This window comes from Ceratina calcarata, unplaced genomic scaffold (genome assembly GCF_001652005.2).
Source record: "Ceratina calcarata isolate Rehan_Ccalc_2016 unplaced genomic scaffold, ASM165200v1 scaffold554.2, whole genome shotgun sequence".
Classification (NCBI taxonomy): Eukaryota; Metazoa; Arthropoda; class Insecta; order Hymenoptera; family Apidae; genus Ceratina; species Ceratina calcarata.
Genome location: NW_017176727.1, coordinates 972,913 through 993,670, shown reverse-complemented (window position 1 = coordinate 993,670; position 20,758 = coordinate 972,913). Strand labels below are relative to the sequence as shown.

General features: G+C 38.9%; 3 protein-coding genes across 4 annotated transcripts in view; 2 read left to right on the top strand and 1 right to left on the bottom strand.

Moving 5' to 3' along the window:
* The first annotated feature begins 1,797 nt into the window (after nucleotides 1–1,797).
* On the top strand, nucleotides 1,798–4,172 carry LOC113464827 (tubulin glycylase 3A-like). Its single transcript, XM_026817086.1, has 10 exons — nucleotides 1,798–2,125; nucleotides 2,190–2,323; nucleotides 2,390–2,482; nucleotides 2,542–2,717; nucleotides 2,788–2,926; nucleotides 2,986–3,199; nucleotides 3,270–3,360; nucleotides 3,448–3,618; nucleotides 3,683–3,939; nucleotides 4,006–4,172. Exons 1-10 carry the CDS (start codon nucleotides 1,798–1,800, stop codon nucleotides 4,170–4,172), a joined length of 1,770 nt encoding a protein of 589 aa, XP_026672887.1.
* A 74-nt stretch (nucleotides 4,173–4,246) lies between these two features.
* On the bottom strand, nucleotides 4,247–10,106 carry Arglu1 (Arginine and glutamate rich 1). Of its 2 annotated transcripts, XM_018031639.2 has the most exons (6): nucleotides 9,746–10,106; nucleotides 9,322–9,465; nucleotides 8,952–8,999; nucleotides 8,411–8,636; nucleotides 5,557–5,640; nucleotides 4,247–5,496 (listed from the first exon to the last, which is right to left on the bottom strand). In XM_018031639.2, the coding sequence occupies exons 1-6, from the start codon at nucleotides 9,889–9,891 to the stop codon at nucleotides 5,332–5,334; spliced, it is 813 nt and encodes a 270-aa protein (XP_017887128.1). In that variant the 5' UTR covers nucleotides 9,892–10,106; the 3' UTR covers nucleotides 4,247–5,331. The 2 variants fall into 2 exon arrangements, with proteins under 2 accessions (XP_017887128.1, XP_017887129.1); XM_018031640.2 differs by lacking the exon at nucleotides 8,952–8,999 and having other exon boundaries at nucleotides 9,746–10,104.
* A 603-nt stretch (nucleotides 10,107–10,709) lies between these two features.
* GckIII (Germinal centre kinase III) overlaps nucleotides 10,710–20,758 on the top strand; it is a 77,575-nt gene continuing 67,526 nt past the window's right edge. The window contains exon 1 of the mRNA XM_018031625.2: nucleotides 10,710–11,434. Within this exon, the coding sequence (XP_017887114.1) occupies nucleotides 11,420–11,434 (15 nt within the window). The 5' untranslated portion in view covers nucleotides 10,710–11,419. The remainder of the gene's footprint in view (nucleotides 11,435–20,758) is intronic.

Below are 20,758 nucleotides of genomic sequence, written 5' to 3'. Positions count from 1 at the left end.
AATGGACTGCGTCGATTCATCCTGGAATTCTGGAAAGCGTGCGTCCACGGAGGAAATCCCAGATAACCGTGGCCGGCCCAATTATGCTCTTCTCAATAAAGATAACTTCCAATGCACATTCTTTCGACAGCCTAAATCTAAGTTCGTGGTACGATGCCGTGCAAAGGTTAATCTGTCGCCCTTTCTTAATTAAGATCCCATTTAATTTTCCCCCGATAGACCAAAAATGTCGCACCATGGCCAACCCCCGAAAATTCAATAGTGTACAACCTGTCCGATACGTGTACCGATACAGAAAGCGAATATGACGAACCTGTTAATGTAACAGCAACGTGTCTACAAACCGATGCGGGCCAGGATCAAATCCTCCAGACTGACGGAGGTGCAGCGCGTTCGCCAAGAGTAACATTCGATCAAACAGTGCACGTTCACTTGAGTAAAATCACAAAACCCTGTTTGAACAAACGACCGGTAAAAAGACAAGTCCATGATGATGTCACGAAAGTTGCATGCAAAAAGAGAAATAATTCGGGTCAGAGAATTGATCGAAATTGTAGGCTGCAACCCGTGAGGTTTAACATGCCGCGGTTTCCAAAAAAATCTGAGAGTCCGAGTCCGATATTGAAGGATAGAATATTTTTTAAGGAACGTGTAGAGAACCATAGAAATATGCATCCAGGTAAAATTTGAGAAGAATATTTATATTAGCTTTTAACCCTTCCAAGTGAGATTGAATGTTGTCCGTTTACTTCGTAAGATGTGAAAAGTATTCTTCGTGGAATAAAGAGACCGTGTGAACCAGTGAATTCCATACGAAACGATGAGAACGCTAATAAGAGACGGAAGATGATCCAGTTGAGAATCTCGAAGAACAAACAACTGTTGAAGTCTATGAAAGATGTGATTCAGGAAATAGAAGGAGATGAACCTCCGTTTCAATTGGGCTTATCATCTCTTTTAAATATCAAACCAGCGAGCAAGACTGCAGAGGTCAATATCACGAAAGTAGAGGAAAACGAAGAGGAAGAACGGAAACCAAAGAAAATCGCTTTGAAACGCGCGGCTGAGCCAGAGATGCGAAAACCAGCTTTTAAGAAACCCGAATTGGAAACGTTGCTAAATAAATCTATGCAGAAAGCAATGGAAAAGTACAAAAGATGCAGAATTACGTGGGACGTCTTAAAGAAAGGAAAATCCATAAACATCTGAGGAGAATACTTTTTTATCAGATTTGAACATAGAACAATATCGAAACACATTTATCGATTGTCAAAATTATCAGTGCACGGTGTCACTTTTTCCTTAAATAAAAAGTCTGTAACAAAAATTAAAATGTGGAAATACTGAAATGAAATAAAAAATGTCAAAAAATGTAAATTCGTTGTCAATGAGAAAATGTTCACCATGCGACAACCGGAGGACTGTATAGTGCTCTTGGATCGCAAGGAAAACATAAATGAAAATGAAGAGCTAATTACAGATTCTAACCATGGATTCTACAATATACGTGAGGATTTTAAACGATCGAAGAGCGAGGAGTGCCTGTCGGGAAGCGCGGTCGACACAAAAACAATTTACACGCCCAAATGGCAAATAATGTTAACATCCGCGGATTGTAAGATTAAGGAACACTGTCTAGGTTGGCAGGTACGAAAGAATTGAATTTAAACCAAAGCAACCGAATTTCCACGAGCAAAAGAAGTATTATTTCGCTGCATTTTCCGTAAGATATATTCGAAAGACTCAAAGGAAACCAAAGAGGAGTCACAGTTAATTATAAGATTTTCCGAACCGCTCATGATCACCAACGTAGAACCAGTACAAACCGCGAACGTTGAGATCCTTTGCAATCGCGATGATCTCGACGAGTTACTCGAAGAGGATGAAAAGGAGAACGAGAACACTTATGGCAGGATCATCCTCAGGGAATACTTAAGATTACTAACTAACAAGGAAGCGAAGATCAATTTCATCCTGAAAGTTCTGCAAAAGGCAGTGAATGAACATAAAATTTTTGTAATTTACGGCACTTTTCCGGTGCTAAGAAAGCCTCTAGGAAGGAGAGGCTGGATAGAGAAAAGATTTATTAGAAAAATGCTTTCGATGTCGCCGGAAATCTCCGAAGGTAACTGATAAAAGGCGCGTCCCATTTTCAACGAAATTATTCATGTTTCCCGTTCTCCCTTCAGCTGGTTTGGAAACCATCGAGAAATTATTGCGACATCCTGCAAACTTTATATGGTACACTAATAAAAGAGTGGCCGTCAGAACAGACGAGAGAACCGTAATTAATAAATTCACTGGATGCTATTTCACATCAAAGGTTGCCTAAGTGATTTCTTAGACTATATTATTTCCTGATGACGAGTCTACGTAGAAATAATTTTAGGTCGATATGTGCAATAATTTAGAAAATATTTCTTGGTTTTACGAAGATGGTGTGTCAAACATACAATTTCCACGATGCTACAATGTTTATCAGGTACTGTATGTACCTTTTTTTGCATCGTGGACAATAATCAAACGATTTTACACGTATAGACTTCACAAATAGACGAATTCGTACAAGATTTTTACATCACAGCGTCAATGGGACTTCTCAAGTGGTTTTTATTCGTAGCTAGTGTCGCTGGATCAAACGCTGTTTGGTCCCCAAACGGCACTGTCCCCATAAGAGCATTTTTGTTTGCCCTCGAGCGATGCGCGGAATATATAAGGTTCTAGAAATACAGCATTAAGACAAAACACCTCGAAAATGTTTCTATATTTATTTAAAATAAATTCTAGTATCTGTTCTCATGAAGATATTGACGGCCAAATATATAAAGACGTAACTATTTCTGATTGGAATGAATTTCTGTCGTGGTACGAACAAATTTTGCAAAGACGTGAAGTGTTAGAGAAAAAGGAAGGAATACAGATTGAAGTGCGTTATAATTATAAGAGCAGAAAGTTATTGATTCCTTATTGAGCATTCTTTGTTAGGAGCTTTTGCGATTTGCCGCTAAGACTGTGCAAGAAATGGCACAATATCGGCCTCAAAGTCGGATTGATGGTATGCGAAATGTCTGGATACTCAAACCAGGCGACAAAAGTTTGGGTAGAGGTATAATTCTTAAGGATACGTTGCACGACATTCTAAATAAGATACATCAGGCTACTAAAGAATGTATGCAATATGTCGTGCAGAAATATATAGGTGAACCTTCGTTCATTCATAGTCACAAGGCGTTAAATATAGATTGATTAAGGTGGTTGATTATTTTTAGAACGGCCTCTGCTCGTTCATAAAACGAAAGTTGACGTTAGACAATGGTTTTTAATAACCAGCACACAACCTCTTATAGTTTGGATGTACAGGTATCGATCTCTCACGATCTATAACTCATCTCTCTCTGTTCTGGTCCTCATTTTGCTTGATATTTCTTCACTGAAAAATTTCATTAGGGATGTTCTTATTCGTTTCGCGTCAAGAGATTTTACTCTTGATAACTTCCACGAATCGATCCACTTGTGCAACACAACCGTACAAATGAAGTATAGGAAAACATTAAGACAGAACGCGCAAATACCTAGTGAACTTCACTGGAATCTTCAAAAATTCAAGGAATATCTAAGGTATGGATTTATAACTACTTTTAAAGTGAACCGCGGGCGATGAATTTGATACTTGATTTCTTAGAGCTACCGACCGAGAATTGGCATGGGAGAGACTCATTAAGCCAGGTATAAAGCAAAATTTAATTGGCGCACTTCTGGCGTCCCAAGAAAATATGGTCAATCGGAAAAATAGCTTTCAATTGTACGGTGCTGATTTTTTAATAATGGATGACTTATCTGTATGGTTAATTGAAATCAATACGAATCCGCGATTGCATCCTCCGAGTAGTTCTGTCACAGATAAACTTTATCCAGAAGTAATAGAGGATACTATAAAAGGTGATCATTAATAACAGTTAATTGATCAAAATTAAATAAAAATCAAACGAGTTGATTTTTTTAAAGTGGTCTTAGATCGACGTAAAAACAAGAAAACTATTCGCGGAAAATTCGAATGCATCTTTAAACAACGCAATCCATTTTACGGAAACGTATTAGGTAAAGGGGTGAGCCTTGGGATTCGTGGTAAAGCCATACAACCATCGTCACATTCGCCTCAGCGAAAATCGTGAGAGATAAAATATAAGGTATATGTTTATGAGGAAGATGGAATAGTAAAAGGAAAAAAGAAATAAAGCGACGAAACTTAATAAAAACGTGTTTATTTTTACAAATAACAATGTTGTAGATATACAGTCCTATATGAACAGATATTTCCACGGTATGTTAATACATATTTATATATGATTCCATTCAAGACGTACTTGTTCATGGTTGCATTCATACGTAATTACACGTACAAAATGATCTACACAATATGTCTTTTCGTTATCGGTATTATCATTTACTGTAATTTTGATTAGGAAAAAAACATGTTTATCATGCCTTCTGATGATAGTACGAATTCTCTAACACTTTAGGCACGTGGACAAATCACGACGTTCTCGGTTTAATGTACTAAAAAAAATCTAATTCTCCGTCTAATGTCTCGAAATTGCTTTGCATATTATGTGTTACAGATGTACAACAGATATACTCTCGTAGAAAATTTGTTTATCCACTTGTGTTGCTTAATTACAAAATACTATTTGGTCGTGTTAATAATAAGACCGTCTGAAAATGACCAACTGTCGTTGGAATTTAGAACGTGAATATTTTAAATGATTCTCATTTCGTTAGTATATCTAACTGAAATAAAATTATTTTCTGTATAATACAATTATAGTGAAACGATATCATATAAACTGCATTTGCAGTCTGTAGAACAATTCTAACTAAGCTAGACTGCACTTTTGTCAAATGGAACAAGCAAACCTGTACAGAATATTGTTGCCGTATCATTGGTATGTAAAAAATTCAGAGGATATACATAAATAAATAATGATTTTCCTACTAGTTTTCTGCATCAACTAAGAATGCTTGCTTGTGTTGACATCGGCGCAGTCTCAAACAGGTAACAACCTATCTGTATTAGGCTTCGAAATCTGGCAGGTATAGAATTAATTACTTAATTTTGACGCACGATACGTTCATCAGAATTAAATGAAATAATTCAACGTCACCGGATTTCGAATATTTATCGCGTTTCGAGTGAGCTTTGGATCTTGTCGCTGCATAGTTTATGTACATACATGTATGCGCAACATTATGACATGTTCTTCCGGAATATGAACCATTCCAGAGCCAAGATGTATAAATATCACATGTAAAACTGCACGAAATGTGACAAACTCACGTAACTGGTTTTAGCGTAAAGGACAATTTAGGCCTCGAGTTGTTCTTTCCGAGGATTTTCTTTTGCTCCTCTTTAACACGCTTCTCATGTTCCTTCCTCATTCTCTGCCTCTCCTCCTCGATCAAACGTTGTTGTTCGACCATGGCCAACCTTTCCTCAGCCTAGAGAACGACGTTTATTTGAATCTATGGTACCGTCTCTACAGCCATCCATGAACCTACCAATTTCTTCTGGGCTTCTTCTATTTTTCTGTTGTTCTCCTCCATGATCCTCTCTAGTTCCTCACGCTTCTTCCGCTCTTCCTCCTACAACGACAATGGGATCTATTTACACGAAGTAATGATGGTATCGCTCACCAGCTGTTGTTACACCGTACATATCCAAAAAATCATAGTGCCGCTATGTCAACAGCCTAGTGTTATACATCCTAAGAGAGAACCATATTTTTTTTAAAATATGGGAAAGATAGAAGTTGGGAATAATTGTGAACTTTCGAGGTCGGGCATCAAAGAATTAGGATGGCTTGTCGAGATAAAAGTAATAGAGGACGTATGTCAACCAAGTTGCTTCATTTGGATTAAACCTCCTTTTAGTTCCCAGCGAATGCTGATTATTGTTTGATTCCCCAGATGGAAATACGACGACTTAGGATGCCACTTGAAAGTGAAAAAAACGTGAATTATGATTCTGAATCAATCCACTGTGCATGCAAAAGGGTATATAACGAATTCGAAATTTGTCCTCAACTTTTAAACGCGAGATCTCGAGAATAAACTCTGCTTAAGTGCAAGATAAACTCTAAATGCAAACGGTGTAAAAGTATTATGTCAAAGAAAATGAAAAAACACTGGAGAGTACTTCCTTTTACAGAAAATACATAAGAGTTGTTCACGGATCATTGATAATAGTTGACGATGTGCATTTCAAAAAAAGGAATGGAAAACGAATTAAAAAATATTTACGAACGAGTGGTGCCATCCGCCCCGACCTGTCGACGGAATGCGTTGTGTCCCAGGTACTAATATTTAGCAAATCTAAAATAATCCCTAACATTTTCTTTGAGATACATAGTGTTTGAAACAAAGAATAGTAATAATATTGGTATAAAATGAATTATGAATATATAAATTGGATAATACCTGAATGATGCACACGCCAGCACGTAGGGGATGCCTTCTTCATCGACAATCACTCAGCAGTGAGTAAAAAACCGGCATCTTCTGTTGGTAGTCAGTAAGGAAGGTGACCTATATATCGCTAGGTCGTGCTTTGTTGCTATGGGATTCTAATTCTGCCCTTTAAGATCTACTTCTCCCTTTCTAATTAATTTTCTCCCAAACTTGTTCACGTATTCAGTGCAAACTCAATGTGCAAAGCAATAAGGATAAAAGTAATTTAAAAAATCTGTAATCAGGGTCGCTGTCCATTTGACCGGGACGTGCCGATTTTCCGGAGAGTGATAATAAATAAGGTGCACATAGATAAAAATCATGGTAGAAGAAACTCCTACTCGTATTTAAAAAGTAAAATAAAATATTTAAAAAACAAATATTGATCATAAATGTTACTTCTTAAGCATTGTCGACCATTGCCAATTAGATCAAATAACAGGACCCCTCTTTTTATAAAAGATGGAATATCGGTTATAATAAATTAGTTGAAGCTGTTATTGGAATGTAGAACGCAAAGTTACGGGATATAGAATAAATGTTTATTACTATTATTATTATTATTATTGCTATTAATGTACGTGAATCTATTTTTCATTCCTGTCATTAGCTTTCAAAAATATTTTACCGAATATGGATTAGTTTGATATTTTCAGTCCCCAAATTTCAAAGCAACATCATACAATGTTATTAATTTTTGTAGTGTTCCTAAATAATTGTGCAATTATTGAAAGAAAAAATAGTATATTCTTGTGTAAAAAAAGGTATCTAGCGAAGGACATCTGACTCGTAATCTTTATTATTACAAATATAGAAATTTATTTTCATAATATCGTCTAAATAAAGTTAAAAAAAGTGTAATTCTTTTTCTTAACGATATAATTTGCCAAGATTCTCATGAAGAGTTCGTCAATTTTGAAAATCTACTCTTTCACTGACAGCCAAAACTGTTCAAGGAAAAATATCACTGTCCTATAGTTTTATAAAAGAATAACTTTATTTAAAGCTCACTTCTTGTTTTGCAACTGCTTAGTAAATTACAAAGTTTGGGATCACTAACTTTAAATAATTGGATGCTTGTTTCTCTACTCTTTAAAAGAGTGAACGAATATGTGGACATTCGTATACGCGGATATATTATAACTAGATTGATAAGTATTTAGGTCTGCTGGATTATCAGGTACGACGATTGTAAAAATTGCGAACAAGAACGCGGTATATGCATTCGAACGCAATTTGTTCAATACGGTAAGTACGACTGACAATCGAAATATTGTGTGATGAAAGGCATTAATGTGTTGTACAAATATGTAAATATATACATGGTAGAAATACAATATTCTGTTCATAAATAATCGATACATGCGCCTATAACAGCAAAATTCTTTCCACAAAAGAAAGTACACATTCCCAACAACGCGACCTCAGTGGATGTTGGGAAATCGAAGCAATGTGGCTTTTAATAATACTTTTCTTCGTGTTTATCAACCACAATGCTTCAAGCCCAAACGCTGTGATCGCGAAATAGAGGCTTATATAGCTACAGTTATAAGTGTTAGTTTTGATCACAGTCATGTCCAACTAGTACCATTTATATAATTCACCAAAATGTCCAATTACTTCTGTCTACTTTTTTATGCTGATATATGCAAATGTTACAGTATCTTTCTAAACTTTCTTAAAAGTTTTAAAAATATAAATTAAAGTGTATCTTATCAGTCAATCTATTAAACCATAAAATACACTTTTCTCTTATATGTTCGATTTTGATTATGGTTCTGATTCATTAAAAATAGACTCATCTAAATATAAAAATAATTCGAGTATCGAACACCAGACTTATTTCCTGTTGATCGAAACAGCGCTTGGGCTAACACTGGCCAATGTTTCTCTGGATTGGTCTTACCTCTCTTCGTTTCTCCTCCTCCCGAAGTTTCGCTTGTCTCCATTCCATTTCCTCCATCATTTGGCGCTCCATAGCCCTTTTAGCTTCTTCTACTCTCCTTTGTACTTCGGCTTCTATTTCCTCCTTACGTTTTTCTAATTCTTCCTCCACCCTCTTCTGCACTAGTTCTTCTATTCGCTTAGCAGCTTCTTCTTCAACCATTTTTTGTTCAACTTCACGTTGCCTTCTGCAAGCACAGAGATATTTTGTTGCTCTAATGCTACAGGAGTAGCACGAAATCTTTTCATATCCTAGGATGTTCCTTTTTTACAGAATATATTTTGAGAATTCATGAACACAACAATTCTAGAGAGTTTTTAGCATTTATATCCGAAATATATAATTTATTCCTAATCTGAACTTCCTATGCATATACTTCTTGTGAGATTTTGAAATATCACTCACTGAATTATAAAATAATATTCATATAGCTATAAGTATACGTAGATAAATCTAGAATAGTTAATTAAACCATCACCAGGAGATAGTTATACAATCTTACCCAACTGCACTTGCGGTGAAGATTTTGTTCGATAATTCTTTCTTTTTCCTGACAACATAATTATAAATAAAAAAAAAAGGTATACCAATAATACAATCATAATATAAAAGATCAGCTTTGTATAAATAATATAAATTAAAAAAGAAAGGACATGTCAATATTTTCAAATGGATTCTACTTTATTATAGCAGTAAAGAAAAATCATTCAAAATCAAATATAATACAAAATGTTTATACCATTAGAATATCATGAAAAGCATGAAGATACTTTTAGAAAGATAGAGGATATCACATATAAACTTCATCAATCTTTAAACAAACTTAGTCAATGAAAGGGAAACCTAGTTAGCTTGTCTCATCAATTAATTACCTTTGACGTTCCATTTCTGCCAGTCTTTCTACTTCATCCATTTTACGATCCCTATCTCTGTATGAACGTTTTTTGTGACTCACAATGTGCACATCATCAGAAGCATCTGTAGCTGAACTAGATGATGCAGAATGTGATCGTTTTCTGCAAGGACAAAATAGTGTCTAATTGTAAAATGCTGCATCAAATAACATAATTGAAGTTAAATAATAGCTGAATGTACTGCACTCTTTATTAGTAGAGAATTGCTAACAGCGCAAAACATATACGTAAAACACTATATAAAGATGGATGTATATAACTAGATTCTCATAGAAATCAAAGACTTTAAACACATTTGCTATTAAATGAGTTTAAAAATGGCGGAAGACTTGCTAGAACGAAACTATCTCTATAAGCATCAACATTATGTTAAATATATTACCTTGACTTTGAACTACGTTCTTTTGGTTTGTCAGAATACTTGTTATTCGAGTGTTTCTCACGCGACTTTGAGCGTTTCCTCGAATGCTTACTCTTATGACGCCGCCTACAACTAGGAGATTTTGTCCTGGATCTAGAGCGGCCCATTTTAACGAACTCTATTGTCCTTTTGAAAGAATCACTAGCAAAATTAGGAAATACACTAAACACTTAGAATCTAACTGCACATAAAAATAACCGAGCACTATGCGAACATCACAATACAATTATAAACCAAGCACTGTTACCGTGTTACTGTACGTACTGCACCACTGACTTATGCAGCTTTAGCAGCCATCTTTTTTAGTTAGTACTCAAGATGGCGCATGTGATCGAAGACTGTTCACCGCAGTCTCTTTTTTAACAAAATTTTTGAAAAATGTAGGTACGTCATAAAAATATTCTTTTTATTTAATTAAATGATTCCTTTTAATTGAACTTTACGATAACATTTGCAATTTCCAGCAGTTGTCAGCCGTCAATCAAATTAGAATCACTAAAATTGTGTAATTTGCCATTTTTCTATTATCATTTCTCATGATGTACACAGAACAAATTCAGACAACTTTGAAATATAGGAACCGAAATGTGCAAAATAATTGCGTTGTGTATGTAAACATTTCGAAACACACAACGGCTACAGACGACGGCCGGTATTCAGAGTCGTTGCTTATTCTTACGATCGTCCTAAGCATTTGCTATTCCTATCTATCCCACGTTCCCAGTTACTGTCTTGTACAGGAAACAAAGATTTAAGTAAATGCTTGAGGCAATCTTAAATATAAGTAACTAAGTAACGATTCTGAACTCTATATACCGGCCTATAGGTATTTATCTCGTTTGTGATTTAAAAGGCCGCGGTTTTTGTTGGGTACTGACACCCATTCATAGCTGTGTCGGCGTCGTGCGCATCTCATTCGATTCGTTCCGCGACATCAGAAATCAAGATGGCGCCTCTCTGTTTGCGGATAGTTCTGCGACGGATATAAATACGTTTAAAAAAACAGTGCGAGGAACGGTTACGGTGTAGCGGTCAGTTCTAGGCGATTGTTGTACACGTGTCTCATAGTGACAGTCGATCATTAACACGTCGCGATAACTGTTGAAGCGCCGGTAGCCGGGTAGAGCCGCTTGCGGGTTATTTCGAACGTCGGCGAAGGTGCTATCGGTGCCCACCTGAGGAATGCCAGATTATCCTCGCCACGGCAGCTCGCTTGGCAGGGGTATGATAATCGCGTGACAGATCGCGTGCAGACCAATTGAAAGTGTTTTGTAAAGTGGCGGTCCACGGAAAGGTGTCCACGGTCGTGTTTGTTCCGTGACGTATGTGTGTCGCGGAGGGCTGTAAGACAGGTCGGTCGCGAGTGTCGTCGTCGTCGTCACCGTCGCCGCCGCGGTCGTCGCTATCGTCGTCGTCGTCGTCGTGGTCAGGCTCGTCGTGTTCCTGCTTAGTGTGCCGCGAGTGGCCTTTTTCGCGGCTTCGATGTGCTCTCGTCCTCCCCTGGATTTCTGGACAGGCGAGATCAGCTGCTGCTGGAACAACTAGTCCAGCGGCATCGGGAGACGATCATTTGCAGAAGCGGTGGGTCAAGGAGGTGCCGGACTTAGTCGCGAGCCCGGAAGCATAACGAAGAAGATGGCCTTCAACGAGGTACATTTCTTCGTTACGCATTGTTATATCTGCTATCTAGCTATCCCGTTCGGTCGTTCGGTAGTTCGATCCCGTGGGCTGACCTCGCGACCCCCAAACGCCAATTCTAACCTAACCTCCGTTCCTGCGCACAGCTGGCATGTTATCAACTCTCCCCTCTCCCTTGCATCTCTTCGTTCTCATCGTCTCTTTCTCTGTCGTTCCGATGAAACCGCGTTTTATCTACCCTCGTTATTCTCGTGACCGCGAGACAGGTCGAAATCGGAACAATCCGGTTATCCTTCGGTAATATTGGGATACGCGATTCTTTCAATTTTACTTATACTTTTTTTCCTCTTTACCGATTACTACACTTCAGTTAAGAAATTTTATCTCGTGCGATAATTTGTTATCACCTTTATCTTGAAATACTTCCGTGGTCAGTGAGGAATCTGGATCTATTGTCGTTCCTCGAGGTCGTTACACATGTCTGTGTAACCAGCATGCGCACGTACATTACGCACTTAAACTCCTGTAATTGTGGGTACTCTTTCTTTTAATCGGGATTATATTCGCAAGAGTACTTCGGGAGAAAGATTCAAGGAACAATACCGTGTAATAATTACGCCATGTTAGTTAAGTTATGTATTCGATTTGCATGATGCGCAATATTTGAGGTTTTCATGCTTCATGCGAAGAAATAATGTCACATGTCGTGTCTCGAAAAATTATACTTTCAGAATGATTTGGTAAACAATTACATCATAGTAAAGTGACGTGAGAAAGAGAGATCAAACATCTCGTGTCTACTTGTACTCCATGATCATCGCTGATTGTCTGTTTCTCCGTAACGATATTGTGTAACCATATCCTATAAAGAGACGCAGGATATCGTGTTTCCAGTAGAAAAATAAAAAATGTTCCGATGTACCCGATTCAGGTGTAATACGATACACTAGAATGGATATGCATTTACTTACACTTCTAAGTTGCTACCGTGCAACGCGAAATCGTTAAGCGAAAAACCTTTGCATTAAGTAAGTAGTGCGACGATGCGATAAAAAAAAACATGTTATGCATATGGGGTGCTATCTATCCAATACTCTTAAATTATACTGGTACAATTTAAGGTTTGAGATAATCTTTTACTGACTTCTTATCATCGGTGACGCATACACCGCGAGCTCGGTTGCAATCGTGCCTATTTATTTCCATTGACTGTTCAACGAACAAAAAGAGCGCTGCCCGGTAATTAATACAGTACGATCGAATTTCATCGATGCGTAGTCATATCGTATGATATGAACCTAGGAAAATATATACTGTGCGATATTTTTGTTTTGTCACGTTTATTTGATACATCTGTGCATTTCTCTGTCCTGAACTTTTTTGCCACGATAATTGAAAGAAAACTTGAAATCGAATAACAAGGGATTTAGAGTTGTACCGCTGTTAGTGTAGCATCTCTTAAAAGGAAACACGAGGAGAGAGAGAGCAGTTTGTTTATTTTGCTCCTGGCACTGAAGCGCATGACTATGACACGACGTACCGTGTGTACGTGTAGATCATTCATCGTTTCACGCGTGTCCTTTAAACGAGAAATTAATAAAGGAAGCATCAGTATCTGACATTAATCTTCCTATACTATGATACGTGTATTATTTGTTACGTGTTCTTACTATTCAGCTTTCAACCTTTATTTTCATCTTTGCACTGTAGCAGATCTTTATCCTGTGCCAAAAAGTACAATATATCTTACGTATTGAATAAGAATATTTTGTTCATCTTTTCGTTTATTTTAACTTAAATCGTTGTAGAGAATTAACATTGCAACTGTAACGGATTGTATGAATGGATATGAATTAGAGCGTGAAAAATCAACTTTACAAAAAAGGAGGTAAAAGTGACAACCTTTACGAACGGAGGCACCTGCTACCCGGTCATATCGATCGAAATGAAATATATACAAGTGGCCAGGGTGGGATTCCACCGTCGTCGTCCCTTCTATGGCACCTACTCGTTCGTTGACGATCGTATGGCCTCCTCCCATATCCAGTGTTCGTGTTTTTTTTATGCTTTTACGATAATTTACATATCCGTCTGTCCTTAAACCGTTCGTACATACAAATTGTTCAATTCTCGGTTCTTTGTTTCACGATTCGCGAATGTCTTATAGAATTCTGAGATTTTGTTAGTTGTTCACTTGTCCATTTTTTCACGAACATAGTCAAGCCATTTTTTTTCAAATTCTTCAAATAAGACACAACGAAAGCAAGGGTCGGTGATTGTTGAAACAACTCACCGAAGCTTCTGGTATCTTTATATGATTGACATAGTTATCCGACCTGAAAGTCAAACATGCCGACGATTTACATTCCTTGCGAAACCGACCAATACTCTAAGAAAAATGGGCCACAAGTTTACAAGAAAATCCTATTTGCAGTAACTACTCTGGGTGGTTTAGAATTATGAAAACGAGAAACCCGTTGCTCGTGGAACGATAGTACCGTACGCACATATACATGCATATTGCAAGCCTGTTATCGACTTCGTTATTCTTATCGTATTCCGGAAAGTCTAGCTTGCACCTCGAGTAGCACAGCTCACCTAAACAAATGTACATACTATACACGTTCGTATACTTGCGTATGGTTATCGCCACGCTGTTCCACGTAGAGTTTATCGATGCGGGAATTTTAAAGGTGTACGCGGTGTGTGTCTGTACTTGTCCAGTGTCGCATGCATACGTATATACATGTACAATTGTGCGTGGTTGTACCGTTATCACGTAGGCGACCGAAACGATGAGGTTTCGATGATCGCGCTTTTTTCGTTCAATCGGTGATTGATTATACGTGTATAAGTGATTAAACGTGTGGGCGAGAAGCAGATTACGTTAAAGGTTCCGATATTGGGCGATGATTAAAGAATCGCAAAGAATAGTTCTTATTATTACTTTCATACATTTTATCCTGACAGAATCGCGAGAAACATGGGTACATATATGTATGTGTGTGTGTATGTACAATTGTGTATTTTTTAATTAACACCAATTCGTGGGTGTCAAGGATAATATCGGAGGTCGGGCGAATAATTTCCCGGGAAATGTTGACACGGTCCGCGAGAAAGTACGAAAGGGCTGTGCATCACGTGAACACTTGTGAAATTCATTTCTATAATAGAGATATCAGCGTCTACGGAGATAGTTATTAGTATCGCTTACATTGCACAATAGACATTGTTTGATCGTGGCCTCGATGGGGCCTGGCTGCTTATCTGCTTCTTGTCGCGTTGGGATATAAAGTACACGGCAGACGGGCAGACAAATGCGTATTAGATGCACCGATGTTTCGACCGAATCCGTGGGCGAGTACCATAGACAACCGGGAATTGAACTATGGAAATTGACAAAGGTGGGCACATCCGTGATTAAAGCTGACGCTTGGCTACGGACAATACGCCATTGTGCTCCGCTTCCAGGTGTAATTTCTACTTCCTGGGAAATTAAAATCTGTCGTCGTTCGTTCCCGTAGAATGTGAATTATAGTTTTTTGTATTTTTTCCATCGATCCGATTGCTATTATACAACAAACGTCGAGTTGTAAAGGTGATGCAGTCTGATATGGGGATAAAGAACGTACGGATTGGGAGAGATGCAAAGGAAAAGTACGATCCGCGTCATAAGATTGAAATTTAGTTGGTATTTACTGCTCACTGCTTGCTGTTTTTATGAATCTAAATCGCTGTGTCGTGACCAGTAAGATAAAGAAACCACATTGCATGGTACAGTTGTACAGGTTTACAAGTTGTCTCGATGCTCTTTTGGTACGTACGTGGCTGGCTGTTTTCCATTTTATTTCCTATACAATGTGCATGGTGGAAAAAGCGAAGTGTTCTTCACGTCGCGCGAATTCGCATTAGGAAACGCCGCTAAAAATTGGCATCACTGCCAAACCGAAACCAGTTGTAATCGCTGAAAAATGGTAATGCTATTATTTTTTCCGAATGATAAAATATTGAACGATCACCAGTAAGCTTTCTCATGCAATATTTGTACAAAGGGCAAGGTAATATAATTCTCAGAGTGTCGTTCTTAAAATAATTTACAATTATACATCGCTGCGGTAGCAGAGAATCCTGGCGCAGACTGTGCTCGCGCCGCTATACAAGTGTTACCATAATTCCCACATCGTGTGGGTAACCTCGCTCCGAAACATAGCGGAGCTTTAATTATCCCTTTTCTGACCGCGTCGCGGTGGCGTTCGCAGATGAAAGCTTCGCCACGGACATCGCCACTTCGAAAGTAGCCTGATTCCGTGGCGCAGAGAGCAAGGTGTTTGCGTTCACCAGTCCCCTTAGTATCGTATTTTCCGTAAAATTTTCAGATTGGAACAAGGCGCGCGGGAATTAATCGCGGCGCGGTGCATTCGGCGGGTTTCGTTCGGTCGTAAGCGTCAGCAGTGTGTTGCCCCTCGTAAACCGAGTAAATAGTCCCGTATTCGTCTGTCCTTCGTACACGCGTGTGCAATTACATATTCGTGCTTGCGCACCGCCAGTCTGTGTAAATGCATTTTCATGCACAACTGCTTGAACCAAGCAGCTTGCACCCGTACACCTGTGTACGTAGGTACAATCTGTTTCACAAGGGATTAGCACTAAAAATCAGTACCTAATACTGCGCAAATACTGATAATCTGGAAATGTTATCTTTTTCAATATAAGAGAAACATAAGTCATTTCAGAAATTGGATCCATTGTTAAAAAAATAGCACAGCATATAAGTGCTTTGATGTACTTTTAATCCATATAGAATCTGTTGTCAATAATTTTTATGAGATAAATTATCTGGTTGGAATGTTTACGTGCTGTTTTAGCAGAGTATAAAAGATAAGTCCGATGTGCTATATGTACACACTTTGGATGTCTTCATTGTGAAATTCCAAAATCTTTGGAGTAACGTTTAATCGCTCCGAAGAGATATCTGTCTTGGAATAATTCTTTTCAGAGTCAGAGCCATTTTACCCTTATTGCATACTTAGGAAATTGTCAAGCTTCTTCGGGTTCTCCAAATTACATACCAGGAAAGTTCTGTCACGAACAGCAGTAGAATGTAACTTCGTTTGCAAGTGTCCCTGACTCTATATCTAAATTAAACACTTTAAATTAAACGATGATAATTTGTTACTTATTGTGCGAATACTTTGCATGTTTGCTTTGCGAGAATATTAGGAAATAGCAAATATATATGTATTTGAGCGCATTATTTTGTGTCGCTTAAGCCGGTGATAATCTTCGAACAACCGAAGCTTGATTACAATGTGCAATCAATTAATTGCGTATACCCGTTTGATCTCATAGAGGAATGTTGCGTAATGGATGTTTGGTCAGAACTTCAGTGCATTTGAGTTAAATTAATATCAAATGAATTGTTTCAATGTGTTCGCACGCGTGAGCACGATTCTGCTAGTTCACGCCGCTTTCTCAGGAAGGCAAGCGTGGCAGGTCAGGAGAACGTGTTTCTCAGTTTCAGAGGCAGGAAACGCTACTCCGGGTGTCACGGGGATCCAGTTTTCCCGTCTCCGAGAAACAGGTTCCTTTTTTTTTACGAGTCGAGTTGATCTCGACTCTTACCCCGAAAGTTTATCCACGCGGTTAAGGGAAATTAAATTACTGCCGCGGCTACCACCTTACACCGTGTTTCGTGATTTATGCAAAAGTGCCTAATAATATTTTTTCCAATCGCTCGGAACAGGATTAATCTGCTTACGCATGTGAGATTAAAAGTACAACTTTTATCTACCGTGACTCGTTCGATGCAGTAAGTTCGACGTGCACCAATTTCAAATTCGTTTGCATTACCGATTTTTATCAGTTTCGAAATCACCGGTCCTGATAACGGGACAGTTGCGCAATCTTTGAACGTAAGAGACACGCCGCTCCCGCAGGGTAATAGCAAAAAAGTCTGTTGCACAACTGGTTTTCGTTCACGGTGAAAGGAAATTCCGATTCCGCGGTGATGCGTTGCGTCCGTCTACGAAGAATCGAGATGGAACTCTCCGTCTAATCCGGAAAAAAACTCGATTCTATTTGTGGCGAGGCCTTCGGATGCCTCGGGCGAGTAACCCTGTTGACTCGATACGAGGTACATAAATGCAACGAAAACAGCCAGCGCATTGAACTGCATTTCACGTATTCGCGGTTTACGATTATTATATACCGATATGGAGTTCTTTTATGCTCCTGTTTTTCTCTTCTGACTAAAACGTCCAATTTCGTCGAGAGCGCGAAACAAACGAGAAGTTTCCACAAGAGAAGCAATTACCAAACTGACGTCATACTTAGGTTTCCCTCCAGATCGCTATGTCCTTGATCCCCGTTGTGTAATTTCATGCGATTCCAAAAGTCGCGTTTGCTTTATAGATGAAACTTCCCGGCTTCGAGATATTCTGTTCCCGCGAAACTTCCGAACAGTTGTTACGTCTGGTAAGAAAGCACGATCGGTAGGAGAAGAGTTAGAGAAGTGTGCACTCGAACGGGCGGAAAGCACGACCCGGCAAAAGTTCGTGGCGAAAAAGTAGAAAGGCAAGAAAAAAGAAAGCGTACGGGGACTCTGTGAACCCGAGTAGAACTCCGAAGGCTCGATGAAAGACTGATGTGAGTTGCAGATGTTTATTTTTATCCCACGATTTATCATCCTACGAGCGTAAGCGATTTCTTCTCAACTTTGCATTAATACATATCGCGTGAAGAGATTACGTATTTCTTTACAATATTGCTGCCTATATCGCCTTCGGTTCGCCGTTTGAACGGTCCTATTCCGCGAAGAATTATAGAGTAGAGACGGTCGTTGACTGCTGTCATTGGCGAAATGTGTTATGCATCCTTTCACGGTGGTCTTAGCTGTGAATTCCTCGGTTGGCGTGACGGAGAAGTATTGATTTATTGTCTGTGTGCGATCCACTTTAGTCGTTCCTTCTAAAACATCAGCTCCGAAGATGTCAAGCTGGTCTGTCTTTTGTAGATGGATGCATGCAAGAAGAAAGAGGTATTGACCTGAATTGGTATTTCGATCGTAACACTCGTCTCGTACTTCTCCGCCTTTCGGTGGAGATATCTTTCGTACAAAGACGCTGGACATCGATCCAGATCAACAATGATCCCTCGTTGCTTTAAAATCGAACAAAAGAGAACACGATCTTTTTTTCACTTTCTTAAACTCTTGATATTAAATGCGAGTATCCACGATAAAAGAATTCATTTAGAGATAGTTCCACGCGAAGACAAAGAATCCAATATAAGACGTCAATATCTTATGGATGACCGTCGATTCGTTCGCAATTGAACAGCCTTGAAAATGCGGAAATCGACACGAATCTCGTAAAAGTTGGTCGTGCAATTTGCCGGATTTTAGCAAACGTCGACCGATTCCTTCCTGTCCACGACTGGAAGAAGGCGGCGCGGGAGGTTTGTGCCGCTGGGACTATAGAAATCGCGTGGATCGTGAGAAACACTACGGGACAAAGGAAATGAGGTATTTCGAGCAGCGGGCTGCGTTCTTGTGACGGTAGGGCCGAGTAAGAAGATGGAAGGAAGGAAGCGTGGAAGGAACTAGCCCGATACCGGGATCAGAACTCGCTGGATGCAGCCTCTGGGATAATGGAATTCCTTCTTCGCCTCCCTCACCCATTTCTGAGTGTTGAGAGAGGTCCTGCCTTTCATCGTAGGATCTCGAGAATAAAACAGAGACAGCGATTGCCTCTCGATCAGGTATCGATTCTCTGGCGACCATCAGAATACGTCCATAATTTATCGAGCTCCGAGAAATTGCGTCTTATGGAAAATTTATTCCAATTCTTCGCTGTTAATTCCGTCTCGCAAACGATTCGAGTGTACTTAACAGTGTTTAATCCCACTACATTTATTATACGATTATCAGAATCTCCAGACGGAACGGTATCGTCTCTGGCAGCCTAACGATGTACCGTGTTTCTATGATAATTTGGAAGTCTCTCATTATCGTTGAACGATACGTCATTTGTAGGTACAGACCGGCTTCTGTATTTACTTTGCATAGGCTGTGTACACGGAAAGGTAGACTGGATATGTGCGTAGCGATTGATAGATTTTCACTGATGGTTAATCAGTATGGGTTTCAATAGATGTTTTGGCTGAATCGTGGATTATACAGAAATAATCACAACAAATTATTTCTGTATAATCGGTTATTAGAATTTATCGAATTGAATTGGATCGTTGGGAGAGCAAAGGCCAGGCTGCCTTCTTCACGATATTGGATTCTATTAAGTTTGATCTCGGTAAGAGCGATCGTGACAAGAAACGCCAATGATTCGGAGTAGAAGTCGATGAATAATTCCGAGCCTCGAGTCCATTACACTCACATAGATGATTAAAGAAAGTCGATTCGTGCTATCTATCTGAAATTGTCTGTGGTGGACAGATTTCGCGTCTGCGTGTTCTATAGGGTGGTCGTGTTTTTATCTTCAATCTTCCGTGCGATTAGCTTTTGCGACTAGAAACTTAGCACTGAGATTGTTGATTATTATCGTAGTCCGAAGTATGTGTGTTTCTAAACTCTACAGATGCGAAGTGTAATATTTTCTTCTTCATTCGGCTTGCACAGGTTTAGGGAAACAACTATTGGTTCTATAAACCCTTCCGTTTCTATTTTCAAAATCTATTTAAGGAGGCACCGTGGTCGCTTAAAGTAATCCGTAAGCTCGTGTGTAGGTGCCTTAAAACATTTCGTTCCGCATTGCTTTCTAACCCGTTCCACTTTTCTGGACATTCTTCGGAGGAATCTGAATGTTGTAATACCGCGATTAATTCGAAATGTCTCTCAGAAATCGGCAGAACGTCGATGAGCGAAACGCGGAAGGATTACGGCACGAATTCGGAACAGAGTGAATAATTATAGATACGTGTGCGAAGCACACACGTTCAATGAATTTTTATCACGAGGTAATCCTTGAATTCGATGTAAATAATATATTACTCGTCGTTTAGTGTATTTAAATCGTTTAATCTGTAGATACATAATGATAAAATCCGTACTTTGAGAATGTTCAACACATGGCGAAATGCTTGTAATTGTGAAGGAAAAGGTCTGATGTCGGGCGTCAAATTAAATATTCCTGTTATTTCGAGATAGTGGCACTAAAGTATACGCCTGTAGTGGATTCCATCTCTATAAGGAAATCTTACAAGAGGATAGATACCGTTGCCTCCACGCCCCGAGAACTGTTTTATAGCTGCCGTGATGTAGCCATTTTATAACTTCATCGGCTTCGCGAAGAAAGGATAGGAAAAAATGCATTACCCTTTGGA

Bases quoted from the DNA above. Each gene is read 5' to 3' on its own strand.
- LOC113464827 (XM_026817086.1), top strand. From the start codon at position 1,798: ATGATCACCAACGTAGAACCAGTACAAACCGCGAACGTTGAGATCCTT. The intron at 2,718-2,787 runs GTTCTAGAAATA...AATAAATTCTAG, and splicing joins CGATGCGCGGAATATATAAG to TATCTGTTCTCATGAAGATA. The intron at 3,619-3,682 runs GTATGGATTTAT...TTGATTTCTTAG, and splicing joins AAATTCAAGGAATATCTAAG to AGCTACCGACCGAGAATTGG.
- Arglu1 (XM_018031639.2), bottom strand. From the start codon at position 9,891: ATGGGCCGCTCTAGATCCAGGACAAAATCTCCTAGTTGTAGGCGGCGT. The intron at 5,641-8,410 runs GTAAGACCAATC...TTGTCGTTGTAG, and splicing joins AGGAGGAGAAACGAAGAGAG to GAGGAAGAGCGGAAGAAGCG. The intron at 5,497-5,556 runs GTAGGTTCATGG...GTCGTTCTCTAG, and splicing joins AAGAAGCCCAGAAGAAATTG to GCTGAGGAAAGGTTGGCCAT.